The sequence below is a fragment of the Tamandua tetradactyla genome, chromosome 3 (genome assembly GCF_023851605.1).
Source record: "Tamandua tetradactyla isolate mTamTet1 chromosome 3, mTamTet1.pri, whole genome shotgun sequence".
Classification (NCBI taxonomy): Eukaryota; Metazoa; Chordata; class Mammalia; order Pilosa; family Myrmecophagidae; genus Tamandua; species Tamandua tetradactyla.
Window position 1 is genome coordinate 30,736,621 of NC_135329.1, and position 17,487 is coordinate 30,754,107.

The following is a 17,487-nucleotide window of genomic DNA, read 5'->3' on the forward strand; positions in this document are numbered from 1 at the left end:
TAGATAGATATCTAAAAGTCACCTGTCTCTAAGACTACGTGTTTTTGCTTGGATAATTCCCAAATCCCACAGGGCTGGGTTTTTCCGAGGATCATTCATCTTATGGCCATACACTTCAATTGCCAATGCCCCTTCTGAAAGATGCTCAATAAAGTCTTCAGTGATGTTAACAGAAAACTCCTGAAAGAAAACAGTTAATTATAAAAAAAGAAACACTCTTTGGAAACATTACGATTACTTGCATCTGACATAAGGTTCTTACTTATTCATGGAGAAAAGAAGTAGAAAACAGAACATTTTAGTTATAGGAAAAAACCACTATCTAACACCCGTAATGAACACTCAGATGGCCTGAGGTTCTTGACTTGAAAAATAACTACATTATAACTTTAAGTTTTTAAAACCTTCTACTTGAAACTCTATTATGTAAGGACAACATTATATTCTATTTTGTTAGCAATATTTGGGGTCCTATTTGAAAAATAATTATATTAATTATCTAATATCTTCATATAAAAGTTGTCACATGCAATAAAATAGCAGTACTTTCCAGTTTTTAGGAAACTCCTTCCAATAATAGATAAGGAAATAATGATCATCACCGCAAAAAAATCACCTAATTATAAATAATTCTCCCAAACTGTCCACCTTTACAAGAAAAAATTAGGGGAAATGAACTGGCACTTATGTATTTAAACAGACTATAAGGCAGCATTTTGCAATAAGGATTAAGCTCCAAAAGCTTGTTAATGAAAGTCATGGACTTTTCCTCAGAGGAACTTCAGCACACTAATGGTATTTTCTTGTTTGAAACTAATTAGAAAGGGGTCTCTTATGTGAAAAAAAAAGAGAGAGATGAATCAAGTGTGGTAAAGTAGGAAAAAAAGATTTTGGAAAGTGACAGCCTGGCTGCGCTAGTAACAAGCCATATTAACGTTGGGCAAAAATTTCTTTTTTTTTTGAAAAGGAAAACTATCATCAAATATATCTGTGGTAAAGAGCAAATAAAAGACTAACAGTGCTTCACAGAGCACTAGGTGCTCAATAAAGTTACATCCGTTTTCTATCTTCAGTTTCTCTAAAACACTACTTCCTTAACTTTCTTAGATGACACTTTCTCTAGGAATCTAATACAAAACATGGATTCTCTTGGAGGAAAGTACACATAAATACATATCTATATATTCACACAAAAAGTACACTTTTAATTTTGAAGGCGTTAAATGCATCAACACTTTAGTTACTGACTCCAATCCCACTTTAAGAAAGTCTCCTCCTAAACATACATTGGTATTAAATTCAAAAAAATAAGATTCTTTTTCTTTGCTTTGTTTCTATATGAGTAATTTAAGATTTTACCAAATCTGAAAAGCAGACTTACATTGCAATGATCAAAGACAACCATGCACTGGGGTTCCTTGCTGACAGGAGAAGATGATGTATCTACCTCAGGGGCAACAGTTACTGGCTCCTGTTGATCCCAGAAGTTGTATTTGCAGAATACAAAGAGGGAAAGATGTTGGGGCAACCCAGTAGCTTGCAGTATTTTAACCTAAACGCAAAAGAAGGCTTTATTATTATTTTTAATCGGAAAGTTCCAACAAGTATCTGACTCAGTGATACAGGTTGTAGTCCTACCTATGCAAACTGTTTATGTCAGAGAAATCTCGTACACTCTAGAACTATATTTCTTCATTTGTTAAATGATGATGACACCTGCCATATTTACATAGGATAACAACTATCTTGGCTATAAAGTTGGATACTTTAAAGCATTCAGAGGCTGATGAAGAACATTTAAATTATAGTTTCTCAGAAACATAATATAATGACTAAGACAGAAGACTAAAATTCTAAACATCAACAGCATTAGATGATACTAACTTAATTAACCATGGATAAAAGAACAGAGCAAAATTATTTAGTACAAGGAATAAAGAATGAAAGCAGTGTATATTTCAATAAAGAACTAATATTCAGAAAACGGCAAAACATTTTTTGGCAATTTAAAGTATAAAGGGGAGCAAGATTCTCCAATAGAAATATTTCTTTTGGCAGGCAGCATCAGGCCAATTTTTAAGTTAGAGTTTTTGCTGTGATAATATTCTAAAACTTCTCCAAATAAGAAGGAAACTAAATTCTAAAGTTAATTAAGTTAAACTTAATTCTGATTTATAATTGATTAAGCAGACTGAAATGAACAAGTTTTAATTATGTATTATGTTCTCTACCTGGTCACTCCCTGCATTTTGTATGATTTACATCACCTCCAGTTAATTTATTTAACAGATGTAAATTTGAATATGTGGCAGAATTTGACGTGGATCAACACCACAAGTAACCATTAGAAGTCTTGTTACACTGAGACAGGTTTACAAATCCTCATTGATAAGAAATACACTGATAAATATGATAGTCTACAAGTTTCAGATAGTATTAATAAATGACACAGAAAATCATGCAGAATAGATTATTTTATTTTTTTTCTTTCATACCAGGCACATAATGGATAAGCAACAAACGGGAACTTCCATTAATATTCCTTTTTCCTTTAATGTCAACAAGAATTCGAAGAATCAAGATAGCAATTTCCAGACAGGCTATGAAAGACGGACTGGTTGTCCATTTTATTAAATAGAGGAATCAGTATTTTAAAAGCTTTCATTAAATGTTGAAAGTGTTTATATTCTTTAACATAATGAGGCACTGCGCCATTTAGGAAGGTAAGATGATCTTTGCATTACATAGCGCTAAATTAAAATCTCTACCACTTATTAGCTTGTGTTTTCAAGCAAATTACTTAAAGTCTGCGAAGCTTAGTTTTTTCTTAGGAGAACTGGGAATATTAATAGCTACCTCATGGCATTGGTGTGAGGACTGATCACCCCAGTGAAATTAAAAGAATGAAAACAGTACCAGGCACAGAGCAGATGTTCAATGCATACTTCTTTGTGATGAAAAGTTTTGTTTGGTTTTAAAGGTTTTGTATATAGGAACTAAAATCACCACAAGATGTCAGAATACCACCAGGACTTCAATTTAGAGCTGCTCAAGACAGAAGAGCCTAGAAATGTCAGTAGACATTGATGTCTTTTGGGATTTAAAAATACACTAACTATACTTAATATAATTGAAACTATTTATATTAATAGTTATATTATAATAGCATAATAATATGCTTTAATAAGCATATTATTTCATTACTAAAAAGCCCGATGATACTCAACACTAATGATATCGTAATTGTGTCCAGAATGGTTTCTTTTATTTTTCCACTAATATTTTGTTTATTGACATATAATTTATTTAACTTTTGATTTTTTACTCAGAAGGCCATCACATGCTTTGGTGTCATTTCCCACTATCAGCAACCAGAGTTCCTTAGAGAAATGGCTGATTCCAGATCTGGGGCAGGAAATGAACAGATGAGCATAGACTATCTCATCACACCACAAAGCAAGAAAGTGATCAAACTCTATATTAAGGTTAGGTTTATGGTAAGAGGTCTCGAGAACCAACTGAAGAGGCTAACACTGACCACAGATGGGATCATTTAAGCTGCAACGTAGGTAATAAATACAATGGATTCAAACACATCCAATCTGTTTAAATCCAAGAGTTCATAATAAAATTATAACAACCAATAAAAAATCTCCCTGGCTGCCTTCGGATATCAGTAGGAAAACCAATTCATTATTTTGAAAACTAGTAACAACAAAAAAAAAGGAGAAAGTCAAGCATTTATTCTGCCTTTCCTATACAAAGTGTATTTCTGAATAACCATATAGCTGATAAGGGGAAGAGTCACTCTACAGAAGTATTCTAGCTAATAAGCAAAAGGATGATAAAACTTTTATCACTGTTTTGTAAATCCTAATGAAATAATGAATCTAAGTAATAATCATAAACAGCTATTAACAATCTCAAAAGATAAACAGGCAGAAATAATGTACCTCCTGATGGAAGAATACACCACAACCTATGAAGTATCACTGCTACTTTCCCTCCTCCCATTTATGGCCTCTATATCCAGCTGCTAAATACATGTAAAACACATTTAGCAACACAATCAGCAAAATCCAGAATATGAAAGACTAAAGGATAACAGCTTGGTTTCTACAATAAATAGATTTTAAGGTAAGAGAGGATGAGAGAGAATAAGAGAGAAAGAAAGCACTCTTACAGATTAAAAGAGACTTGAGACATATCAACCACGACATTTAGGGGAACTGACTAGAAATTTCATGAATTAAAGAATTTTTAGGTATGACAATGATATTATGGTTATACTTTTTATAAACATACTCCTCGTATAGAGACACATACTAGAATATTTATAGATGAAATAGTATGAGGTCTGAGGTCTGAGATTTGTTCCAAAATAATCCACAGAAGTGGCCTGGGTATATGAATGAGATAAGATTGACCATGAGATAATAATAATTGTTGAGGCTAGGTGAATGTGAATCAATTATACCACTGTCACTACTTTCTTCCATTAAAAAAATAGTGGGCAGGCAAAAATGGCTCAGTGGCAGAGTTCTCACCTGCCATGCCAGAGACCGGGGTTTGATTCCTGGTGCCTGCCCATGTAAAAAAAAAAAAAGGAAAATTTTAGTTAGTTTCTTTTTTTTAAAGATTACAATATCCTGGATAACATAATCAAAGATAATTTCCTAAATCTGAGAGTTATTTGAAGTCTAAGTTATTTGAACTTTAACTGTAAAGTTTATCTTTCACAAAGCTACATTTACTAGTCAATCAACTTTAAACCGGACCATTATAAAGTTATTAAGCTTTTGTGTTCATCTTTGATAACAATATAACCTCTCAAAGGAATGTTCTAAGGTCAAATAAAATACAATAAAGAGTAACCTTCAGTGAATTAAGATTTTTTTCTCCACAAACTGGAATAACTGGCTTAAATATCTGAGACCTTCTTACTATATGCAAAGATCTACAAGAAATAACCAAACTCTTAACAGCTTCCCCTTACTTTAGGGCCCATGCATAATCTACTTCTTCAATATCAACTCCATTTCTAGAAATATTTCCTAAGAAAAAGGACCGGATTTAAGATGGGCTATAAAATAAAATTTAAATTTGGCCTTCCATTATTTCATCTTTCACTGACCTTCTTCTCACTGGTATTATTGTCCTTAGCCCCTTACAGCTTTCTCTTCCTCAAAATCCTTCTTTGTAACTGGTTCCTATAGCAATTCTCAACCAGAGGCAGTATGGACCCACTAGGGAGTGTTCAGAAATGTATAAGAACATATTTTTCATTGTCACAATATGTGAGAGAGGTAGATACTACCTATGTTTATTGAGCAGGAGTCTAAAAATGTGATGACCTCCCTAATATCTACCTAGCAATTACCTGTGAAAACACCAATAATGTCTATGGAGAAATATCTTTAAATAATACCCAATCCTTCAAGGTTCAGCCTAAGTCTTACTTTCCAGAAATGTTCCTCAGACCCTACTTCCTGAATCAATGACCTTTTTCCTCTGTCCCAAAGCATCCTTTTGCCTACCTCAATCAAAGCACTGGGTCATGCAATATTGCGGTCTTCTGTTCACTTGTGTGTCCCTCCTACACAAACATATATACACACACACTATAGAGGAAGTTCTTTGAGACTAAGAATCTTCTCTTACCCGCCATTATATTCTCACCAGCAGGCAGAGTATCTGACAGAAAACAGTAAAAATATATATCTGATGAATGGAATGCACGGGAAGAGTGGAAAGAAGAGCATTTGATCTTGAAGAATACAGAAGCAAAGACATATGGGTGAAGAGGAACACAGAACATGTGAAAAATAGTATGAAGAATGTGAGAAACCCAGGAAGAGGGCTGGGATAAAGATCCACTATCAGCAGCTATTAAGAGCCCCAAGGATGATAAATTTCCCTCTTAGTACTGCCTTTGCCTTAAATGCCTATATCAAAAAAGAAGAAAGGGCAAAAATTCAAGAATTAACTGTCCACTTGGAAGAACTGGAGAAAGAACAGCAAACTAACCCCAAGGCAAGCAAAAGGAAAGAAATAATGAAGATTAGAGCAGAAATAAATGAAATTGAGAACATGAAAACAATTGAGAAAATCAATAAAACCAGAAGCTGGTTCTATGAGAAAATCAATAAGATTGATGGGCCCTTAGCAAGATTGACAAAAAGAAGAAGAGAAAGGATGCAAATAAATAAGATCAGAAATGGAAGAGGAGACATAACCACTGACCCCACAGAAATAAAGGAGGTAATAACAGGATACTATGAACAACTTTATGCTAATAAATACAACAATGTAGATGAAATGGACAACTTCCTAGAAAGGCACCAACAACCAACTTTGACTCAAGAAGAAATAGATGACCTCAACAAACCAATCACAAGTAAAGAAATTGAATCAGTCATTAAAAAGCTTCCCCCCCCCCCAAAAAAAAACAGCCCCAAGGATGAAACGCATGTGAAAAAAACTTGGTTTCTCTTTAGAGGACTCCAGATAAATATTCAAACAATTTTGAAGACAAATTGCCCAGAGAAAACAGGTTGCTTATCTAAGGCTTCACAATATAAGTGACCAGAATTGCTAGGATAAGACCTAATTGATCTATATCTCAGAATTTATATGAAATATGGTCTTTAAAGTACAAAATATTTATGTAAAGATAGATATTTTCAAAATTCAAAAAAAAGAACACAGTATTTGTTAACTAAATACCCACAATCTTCAATAGCCACATTTCTACTTTTAAAATGAAACTGGGACTTACCATGCACACAAGTTTGCTCTCCTGGGTTTCCTTATCAAAGGAGATTTCTGCAGCATCATCACCTCCTGCAATTCTTTCCCCAATTTCACCACTGATTCGCATCACCTCTACATGTAGCCGACCTGCCACCTACAGTAATGGTGGAAAAGCAGAAACTTTTTTCTGAAATTTTGTTCTTTGTTCCATGAGATTATTTCCCTACTGTTTTAAAGACAACTGGGTAGTATTTTAGACTTTGAAAGACTAGGTTCTAACACATACTTTCCCTCAAAGTTCTTGGAATAATCACTATAAAGAACTATGTAAACACTGCATATTAATAATGCACATAAATATCATTCATCGATACTGATACTAATAATACCATCACAACTCTACTATTTCTGGAACTTTTCTCTGCACAAAAACAAGTGATGAAAAGAAAACCAACCTCTCCTTTCTGGTTGATGATCGGGACAGCATACTGTAATTTCACATCATAGAAAAGGGACTCAAGGAAGACATTGGCAACACCAATAAGACTGTGGTTTTCCTGTTCATCATAGAATGGATCAGCACGCTTGAAGTAAGACCGTATTACCTTTAATGAAGTTCAGAACAGATAACCAGAAAATCACTTAAATGAAATGGGTTCAAACATTTTTGGTTACTGTAATTTAAGTCATTAAACTCAATTTTTTATAACCATATCATGACCCCTGTATTCTTTAAAAGAAAGTTCATGCTGAAGCATAGCACTATTTTATTCACACAGACACTCTTTCTCTCCTTCATTCTCACTTAACTGGCATCCTTCAGCCTATGAGAAAGCAATCTAAATAATATGTTATTTACTTTTATCATTTATTCTCCTTTACATGGAAATCTGGCCAAGAAATAACACATATTAACTAGACAAAAAAGTAGAGTGTACAAGTACTCTTCATTTACCTACCAGGAAAGAAGACTGTTAATATCTGTCTCATTTATTCTTACCAAATCATTAGATATGCTGCTGTCGATAAAAGGAGACCCCCTTACAGAAGAGTGCTCTGTTTGCCTTTGTACACTGGTTTTTATTGTGGTTCTATTTCTAAACTGAAAAAATAGGAGAGAAATACAGCTGAGAATGGAAAAAAAAATTAGCAAAAATGTTATCTGGCCATAGGAAGTCATTTTTATTCATGATAACCTGCAAAAATAAACATTTTTATAAAACAAGAGGCTAAGGAAGTAAACAACAATCTGGCAGCAGAACAAGTAGCACTGAAAATATGTAAAAATTGCATAATACGTATTTCTATTTTAAATATGCACAAGTACATGCCTGATTTAAATAAGGAAACATGCTCCTTAAGGAAAGAATAATTGCTTAAGATAAAAAATTCCTTCAAAAAGACTTGGAAAAGGTAGTTATCAAATTTATTTGGAAGGGAAACAGACCCCAAACAGCTAAATATATCCTAAAAAAGAAAAGCAAAGTGGGAGGACTTATATTTCCTGACTTTAAAGCTTACTATAAAACCACAATGGTCAAAATAGCATGGTACTGGCACAAAGACAGAAGTATTGACCAATGGAACCAAATCAAAAGTGCAGAGAGAGACCACTAAATCTATGGACCACTGATCTTTGATAAGGCACCCAAATCTTCTGAACTGGGATAGAATAGACTTTTCAATAAATGGGCATGGGAGAATTGGATATCAATAATCAAAAGAATGAAAGAGGACCCCTACCTTATACCCTATACAAGAATTAATTCAAAATGGATTAAAGATACCATCTCAGACTTCCTGGAAGATGGCGGCTTAGTAAGACGCGCGGATCTTAGTTTCTTCTGCAGGACACCTACTAGGGGAGTAGAAACGATACAGAAAGCGCCCAAAGCCACAACAGAGATAAAAAAGACAGCGTACCCCATCCTGGAACGGCTGGCTGGCTGAGAGAAGCAGCTCGGGTGAGATCACCGAGGCGCGCGGGCCTTACCGGGCGGGGTGGCAAGCGGCCGGAGTTACTCCCTTCCCCCTTCCCGGGCCGGCTGGGAGAATTGGAGAGGAGGTCTCCTGAAACAAAGACGGCTGGCGCCCACACCACGCGCAGCCCCCGGACCAACTGAGAGAATTGGATCGGAAACCCCCAGGCCGCGGAGAACGGTGACGGGTGGGGGAGGCCCCTTCCAAACCCGTGACTCCCGGGGAACGTGCACTCTCTCGGGCGGGCCGCTGCCACTGGCGCCCTCCCGCCACGCTTGTTGCCCAGGGCCGACTAGGAAATTCGGACGGGCTCTTTCCCTGGCTGTGGCGACCAGCAACCCTCCCTGCGTTCGGACCCCGGGCCGGCTCAAGCCGTTTCGGCTAGCGAACCCCCAGGACGGCGAGAGTTTTCCAAAGTTTAAGGTCCCACAGCACCTTTTACTGGTGGGACCCGCAGACAAACGGGTGCCACGAGCGTCACCTACTGGGCAGGATAAGAAAAACAGAACCCAGAGATTTCACAGAAAAATATTACAACCTTGCTGGGTCCAACACCAAGAGAAATCTGAATAAATGCCCAGACGCCAGCAGCAGAAGATAACTGTCCACGCTCAAAAGATTGAGAATATGGCACAGTCAAAGGAACAAACCAATAGCTCAAATGAGACACAAGAGCTGAGACAACTAATGCTGAATATACGAACAGAAATGGAAAACCTCTTCAAAAATGAAATCGATAAATTGAGGGAGGACATGAAGAGGACATGGGCTGAACATAAAGAAGAAATAGAAAAACTGAAAAAACAAATCGCAGAACTTATGGAAGTGAAGGATAAAGTAGCAAACATAGAAAAAATAATGGATAGCTACAATGATAGATTTAAAGAGACAGAAGATAGAATTAGTGATTTGGAGGATGGAACATCTGAATTCCAAAAAGAAACAGAAACTATAGGGAAAAGAATGGAAAAATTTGAACAGGGTATCAGGGAACTCAAGGACAATATGAACCGCACAAATATACGTGTTGTGGGTGTCCCAGAAGGAGAAGAGAAGGGAAAAGAAGGAGAAAAACTAATGGAAGAAATTATCACTGAAAATTTCCCAACTCTTATGAAAGACCTAAAATTACAGATCCAAGAAGTGCAGCGCACCCCAAAGAGATTAGACCCAAATAGGCGTTCTCCAAGACACTTACTAGTTAGAATGTCAGAGGTCAAAGAGAAAGAGAAGATCTTGAAAGCAGCAAGAGAAAAACAATCCATTACATACAAGGGAAACCCAATAAGATTTTGTGTAGATTTCTCAGCAGAAACCATGGAAGCTAGAAGACAGTGGGATGATATATTTAAAATACTAAAAGAGAAAAACTGCCAACCAAGACTCCTATATCCAGCAAAATTATCCTTCAAAAATGAGGGAGAAATTAAAACATTCTCAGACAAAAAGTCACTGAAAGAATTTGTGACCAAGAGACCAGCTCTGCAAGAAATACTAAAGGGAGCACTAGAGTCAGATACAAAAAGACAGAAGAGAGAGATATGGAAAAGAGTGTAGAAAGAAGGAAAATCAGATATGATATATATAATACAAAAGGCAAAATGTTAGAGGAAAATATTATCCAAACAGTAATAACACTAAATGTCAATGGACTGAATTCCCCAATCAAAAGACATAGATTGGCAGAATGGATTAAAAAACAGGATCCTTCTATATGCTGTCTACAGGAAACACATCTTAGACCCAAAGATAAACATAGGTTGAAAGTGAAAGGTTGGGAAAAGATATTTCATGCAAATAACAACCAGAAAAGAGCAGGAGTGGCTATACTAATATCCAACAAATTAGACTTCAAATGTAAAACAGTTAAAAGAGACAAAGAAGGACACTATATAGTAATAAAAGGAACAATTAAACAAGAAGACATAACAATCATAAATATTTACGCACCGAATCAGAATGCCCCAAAATACGTGAGGAATATACTGCAAACATTGAAAAGGGAAATAGACTCATATACCATAATAGTTGGAGACTTCAACTCACCACTCTCATCAAGGGACAGAACATCTAGACAGAGGATCAACAAAGAAATAGAGAATCTGAATAGTACTATAAATGAACTAGACTTAATAGACATTTATAGGACATTACATCCCACAACAGCAGGATACACCTTTTTCTCAAGTGCTCATGGATCATTCTCAAAGATAGACCATATGCTGGGTCACAAACCAAGTCTTAACAAATTTAAAAAGATTGAAATCTTACACAACACTTTCTCGGACCATAAAGGAATGATGTTGGAAATCAATAATAGGCAGAGTGCCAGAAAATTCACAAATACGTGGAGGCTCAACAACACACTCCTAAACAACGACTGGGTCAAAGAAGAAATTGCAAGGGAAATTAGCAAATACCTCGAGGCAAATGAAAATGAAAACACAACATATCAAAACTTATGGGACGCAGCAAAGGCAGTGCTAAGAGGGAAATTTATTGCTCTAAATGCCTATATCAGAAAAGAAGAAAAGGCAAAAATGCAGGAATTAACTATCCATTTGGAAGAACTGGAGAAAGAACAGCAAGCTAACCCCAAAGCAAGCAAAAGGAAAGAAATAACAAAGATTAGAGCACAAATAAATGAAATTGAAAACATGAAAACAATAGAGAATATCAATAAGGCCAGAAGTTGGTTCTATGAGAAAATCAATAAGATTGATGGGCCCTTAGCAAGATTGACAAAAAGAAGAAGAGAGAGGATGCAAATAAATAAGATCAGAAATGGAAGAGGAGACATAACTACTGACCTCACAGAAATAAAGGAGGTAATAACAGGATACTATGAACAACTTTACGCTAATAAATACAACAATTTAGAGGAAATGGACGGGTTCCTGGAAAGACATGAACAACCAACTTTGACTCAAGAAGACATAGATGACCTCAACAAACCAATCACAAGTAAAGAAATTGAATTAGTCATTCAAAAGCTTCCTAAAAAGAAAAGTCCAGGACCAGATGGCTTCACATGTGAATTCTACCAAACGTTCCAGAAAGAATTAGTACCAATTCTCTTCAAACTCTTCAAAAAAATCGAAGTGGAGGGAAAACTACCTAATTCATTCTATGAAGCCAACATCACCCTCATACCAAAACCAGGCAAAGATATTACAAAAAAAGAAAACTACAGACCAATCTCTCTAATGAATACAGATGCAAAAATCCTCAATAAAATTCTAGCAAATCGTATCCAACAGCACATTAAAAGAATTATACATCATGACCAAGTAGGATTCATCCCAGGTATGCAAGGATGGTTCAACATAAGAAAATCAATTAATGTAATACACCATATCAACAAATCAAAGCAGAAAAATCACATGATCATCTCAATTGATGCAGAGAAGGCATTCGACAAGATTCAACATCCTTTCCTGTTGAAAACACTTCAAAAGATAGGAATACAAGGGAACTTCCTTAAAATGATAGAGGGAATATATGAAAAACCCACAGCTAATATCATCCTCAATGGGGAAAAATTGAAAACTTTCCCCCTAAGATCAGGAACAAGACAAGGATGTCCACTATCACCACTATTATTCAACATTGTGTTGGAGGTTCTAGCCAGAGCAATTAGACAAGAAAAAGAAACACAAGGCATCAAAATTGGAAAGGAAGAAGTAAAACTATCACTGTTTGCAGACGATATGATACTATACGTCGAAAACCCGGAAAAATCCACAACAAAACTACTAGAGCTAATAAATGAGTACAGCAAAGTAGCAGGTTACAAGATCAACATTCAAAAATCTGTAGCATTTCTATACACTAGTAAGGAACAAGCTGAGGGGGAAATCAAGAAACGAATCCCATTCACAATTGCAACTAAAAGAATAAAATACCTAGGAATAAATTTAACTAAAGAGACAAAAAACCTATATAAAGAAAACTACAAAAAACTGCTAAAAGAAATCACAGAAGACCTAAATAGATGGAAGGGCATACCGTGTTCATGGATTGGAAGACTAAATATAGTTAAGATGTCAATCCTACCTAAATTGATTTACAGATTCAATGCAATACCAATCAAAATCCCAACAACTTATTTTTCAGAAATAGAAAAACCAATAAGCAAATTTATCTGGAAGGGCAGGGTGCCCCGAATTGCTAAAAACATCTTGAGGAAAAAAAACGAAGCTGGAGGTCTCGCGCTGCCTGACTTTAAGGCATATTATGAAGCCACAGTGGTCAAAACAGCATGGTATTGGCATAAAGATAGATATATCGACCAATGGAATCGAATAGAGTGCTCAGATATAGACCCTCTCATCTATGGACATTTGATCTTTGATAAGGCAGTCAAGCCAACTCACCTGGGACAGAGCAGTCTCTTCAATAAATGGTGCCTAGAGAACTGGATATCCATATGCAAAAGAATGAAAGAACACCCATCTCTCACACCCTATACAAAAGTTAACTCAAAATGGATCAAAGATCTAAACATTAGGTCTAAGACCATAAAACAGTTAGAGGAAAATGTAGGGAGATATCTTATGGATCTTACAACTGGAGGCGGTTTTATGGACCTTAAACCTAAAGCAAGAGCACTGAAGAAGGAAATAAATAAATGGGAACTCCTCAAAATTAAACACTTTTGTGCATCAAAGAACTTCATCAAGAAAGTAGAAAGACAGCCTTCACAATGGGAGACAATATTTGGAAATGATATATCAGATAAAGGTCTAGTATCCAGAATTTATAAAGAGATTGTTCAACTCAACAACAAAAAGACAGCCAACCCAATTACAAAATGGGAAAAAGACTTGAACAGACACCTCTCAGAAGAGGAAATACGGATGGCCAAGAGGCACATGAAGAGATGCTCAATGTCCCTGGCCATTAGAGAAATGCAAATCAAAACCACAATGAGATATCATCTCACACCCACCAGAATGGCCATTATCAACAAAACAGAAAATGACAAGTGCTGGAGAGGATGCGGAGAAAGAGGCACACTTATCCACTGTTGGTGGGAATGTCAAAGGGTGCAACCACTGTGGAAGGCAGTTTGGCGGTTCCTCAAAAAGCTGAATATAGAACTGCCATACGACCCAGCAATACCATTGCTAGGTATCTACTCAAAGGACTTAAGGGCAAAGACACAAATGGACATTTGCACACCAATGTTTATAGCAGCACTATTTATAATTGCAAAGAGATGGAAACAGCCAAAATCTCCATCAACAGAAGAGTGGCTAAACAAACTGTGGTATATACATACGATGGAATATTATGCAGCTTTAAGACAAGATAAACTTATGAACCATGTAATAACATGGATGGACCTAGAGAATATTATGCTGAGTGAATCCAGCCAAAAACTAAAGGACAAATACTGTATGGTCCCACTGATGTGAACGGACATTCGAGAATAAACTTGAAATATGTCATTGGTAACAGAGTTCAGCAGGAGTTAGAAACAGGGTAAGACAATGGGTAATTGAAGCTGAAGGGATACAGACTGTGCAACAGGACTAGATACAAAAACTCAAAAATGGACAGCACAATAATACCTAATTGTAAAGTAATCATGTTAAAACACTGAATGAAGCTGCATCTGAGCTATAGGTTTTTGTTTTGTTTTGTGCTGTTTTGTTTTGATTTTACTATTATTACTTTTATTTTTTTCTCTATATTAACATTCTATATCTTTTTCGGTTATGTTGCTAGTTCTTCTAAACCAATGCAAATGTACTAAGAAATGATGATCATGCAGCTATGTGATGATCTTAAGAATTAATGATTGCATGTGTAGAATGGTATGATCTCTAAATGTTGGGTTAATTTCTTTTTTTCCGTTAATTAAAAAAAAAAAAAAAGAGAAGGGATAATTGGAGATGAAGGGATACAGACTGTGCAACGGGACTGGATGTGGAGACTCAGAAATGGACAGCACAATACTACCCAATTGTAAGGCAATTATGTTGGAACACTGAATGAAGCTGCATGTGAGGTATAGGTTTTTTGTTTTTGTTTTTTTTGTTTTTTTTTCTTTCTATTATTGTTTTAATTCTTATTCTGTTGTCTTTTTGTTTCTTTTTCTGAATCGATGCAAATGTACTAAGAAATGATGAATATGCAACTATGTGATGTTATTAAGAATTACTGATTGTACATGTAGATTGGAATGATTTCTAATTGTTTTGTTAATTCTTTTTTTAATTAATAAAAAATAAAATAAAATAAAAAAAATAAAAAAAAATAAAAAAAAAACATTAAAATCTATTCTATAACTACACTTAAAATATACTTGGAAATTTATAGTTTTTTTGAATATATATTTCACAATAAAAAAAATGTTAAAAAAATTAAAGTGGAAAATTCTTCTAGAAATGCAAAGAACTCAAAATTAGGAGAAGGATGCCAGAAAAATAGGTTAGTAAAATTTAGAGGCTTCCAATAACAATTTTTCCTGAAATACACAGGCTCATTCCTGCTTGGCTCCTTCTATGACCATCAAGTAAGCAATTTCTCTCAACTTACTGGGGTATCTTCTTCACATTCCTTCCATTCTTGGTAAAGGTCCCTCATATCCAACAACCTGTTGTCCAGTTTTTCCAAAGACCAAATCTGCTTGCCTTTTCCTTTCCTTCTCACCTGGATGGCAGGTTCACTAAGAAGAGAGACTCTCTGCAAAGACAGTAAAAGTAAGTGGGTAAAACAGCAAAGAAATCCATCATGGAAATCAAACCTGAACACTCTTATATCCACCAGTCAGATGTCATCACAAGAAAAGAGAAACTGCCAACATTCTTTAATTTGTTCATTACAAAGCTTACCAAAATTCTGACAAACTAAATAGAATGACTTTACATTCAACTGCAGTCAAAATTTACATATAAGTATAAACCTATGAGCTTAGGCATAAAGTTTAAGTATAGGCTTAAATTTAAGTTTAAATTACAGTTGAATAAAAATTTAAATTTAAAATACAAAAGACCAGACCATGTTTAATGGGAAGTCAAAATGAAAATGTTTTATTGGGGGCCCCACACGACCACAGAATATCAGTGGATCGGAAAAAAGAGTCATTAGCATTATATGGCAAAGGTAAATTGGCTGTGATGGATGTGGTTATGGGTTGAACTGTGTCCACCCAAAAGATATGCTTAAATCCTTATCTCCATAGCTATGAACATGATCTTATTTGGAAATAGGGTCTTTGCAGATATAATCAAGTGAAGAAGAGGGCATATTGAATTAAGGTTGGTCTTAATCCAATAAGACTGGTGTCTTTATAAGACGAGGAGAAGAAACACAGAAAAGACAGGTCATGTGTTAGTTAGATTCAGTTGTCAACTTGGCCAGGTGAGCATACTTAGTCTTGTTGCTGTGGACATAAGACAACGGTACGTGAACCTCATCTGTTGCCAATTACATCTGCAGTCAGCTAGGAGGCGTGTCTGCTGCAATGAGTGACGTTTGACTTAATTGGCTGGTGCTTAAATGAGAGAGCGCAATGTTGCACAGCCAAGCAGCTCGGCATTCCTCATCTCAGCACTAGCAGCTCAGCCCAGGCCTTTGGAGATGCAGAAAGAAGTCACCCTGGGGAAAGTTGTTGGAACCCAGGGGCCTGGAGAGAAGACCAGCAGAGACCATCTTGTGCCTTCCACGTAAGAAAGAACCTCAGTGGAAAGTTAGCTGCCTTTCCTCTGAAGAACCAGCAAAATAAATCCCCTTTTATTAAAAGCTAATCCATCTCTGGTGTGTTGCATTCCAGCAGCTAGCAAACTAGAACAGGTCATGTAAAGACAGAAGCAGAGATTGGAATTATGGTGCCACAAACCAAAGAACATTGAGGCTACCAGAAACTGAAAGAAGCAAGGAAGGAACCTCCACTAGAAGTTTAGGAGGAAGCCTTGTCCTGTCAACACCTTGTTTTCAGACTTGCAGCCTCCAGAACTATGAGTAAAGAAATTTCTTTTGAAGCCACCTGCTTTGTGGTAATTTGTTATGGTGGCCCTAGGAAACTAATATGGATGGTTAAGAAATCATCTTTTACCTTTCAAAACTTTGAATTTTTAACTTTCTTGAAATGGGTAGTCTAAATATGGTTCGAAACACAAAATATTTAAAATAATGAACTTAAAAGTCTCTCACTAATCCATTTGGAGGTAATAAATAATACCAGTTTGTACAGATAGTTTATACATATACAGAGTTTGGATTTATAATTAAAATAGTATTCACTGACATTCCTCCAGTTTATAAAATGAATGTGCATTTAATATAGAATTTTTTTTTTAATTTTAAACCACAAAATAGAAAACAAAAAATGTCCCACCTATCTCAGGAAACCAAAAATAGAGGGGAATTTCCTCAATTTGATAACAAACATCCACAAAAAAATTATGTCAACATCATACTCAATGGTAAAAAACTAGATGCTATCCTTTCTAAGATCAGGAACAAGAACATGATGTTTTCTCTTACCACTCCTACTCTACATTGTACTATAAGTCCTAACTAATGCAATAAAACAACAAAACTATAAAAAGTATATAGATTATAAAGGAAGAAATAAAACTATTTTTTGTCTAGATGATGACTGTCTAGATAGAAAATCCCAGAGAATCAACAAAAAACTCCTATAATAAATGATTACAGTAAGGTTATAGGATACAAGGTTAATATACAAAAATCAATTGTTCCGTTCCGGGTCAAGATGGCAGCTTAACAACATGCACATTT

General features: G+C 35.6%; 1 protein-coding gene across 1 annotated transcript in view; it reads right to left on the reverse strand.

The window, feature by feature from the left end:
* Nucleotides 1–17,487, reverse strand: part of KIF13B (kinesin family member 13B) — a 331,605-nt gene that overhangs the window by 126,990 nt on the left and 187,128 nt on the right. Inside the window, exons 19-23 of the mRNA XM_077152891.1 lie at nt 15,280–15,426; nt 7,209–7,358; nt 6,779–6,907; nt 1,382–1,552; nt 23–180 (exon numbers count right to left, since the gene is read on the reverse strand). Coding sequence (XP_077009006.1) covers nt 23–180; nt 1,382–1,552; nt 6,779–6,907; nt 7,209–7,358; nt 15,280–15,426 — 755 coding nt within the window. The remainder of the gene's footprint in view (nt 1–22; nt 181–1,381; nt 1,553–6,778; nt 6,908–7,208; nt 7,359–15,279; nt 15,427–17,487) is intronic.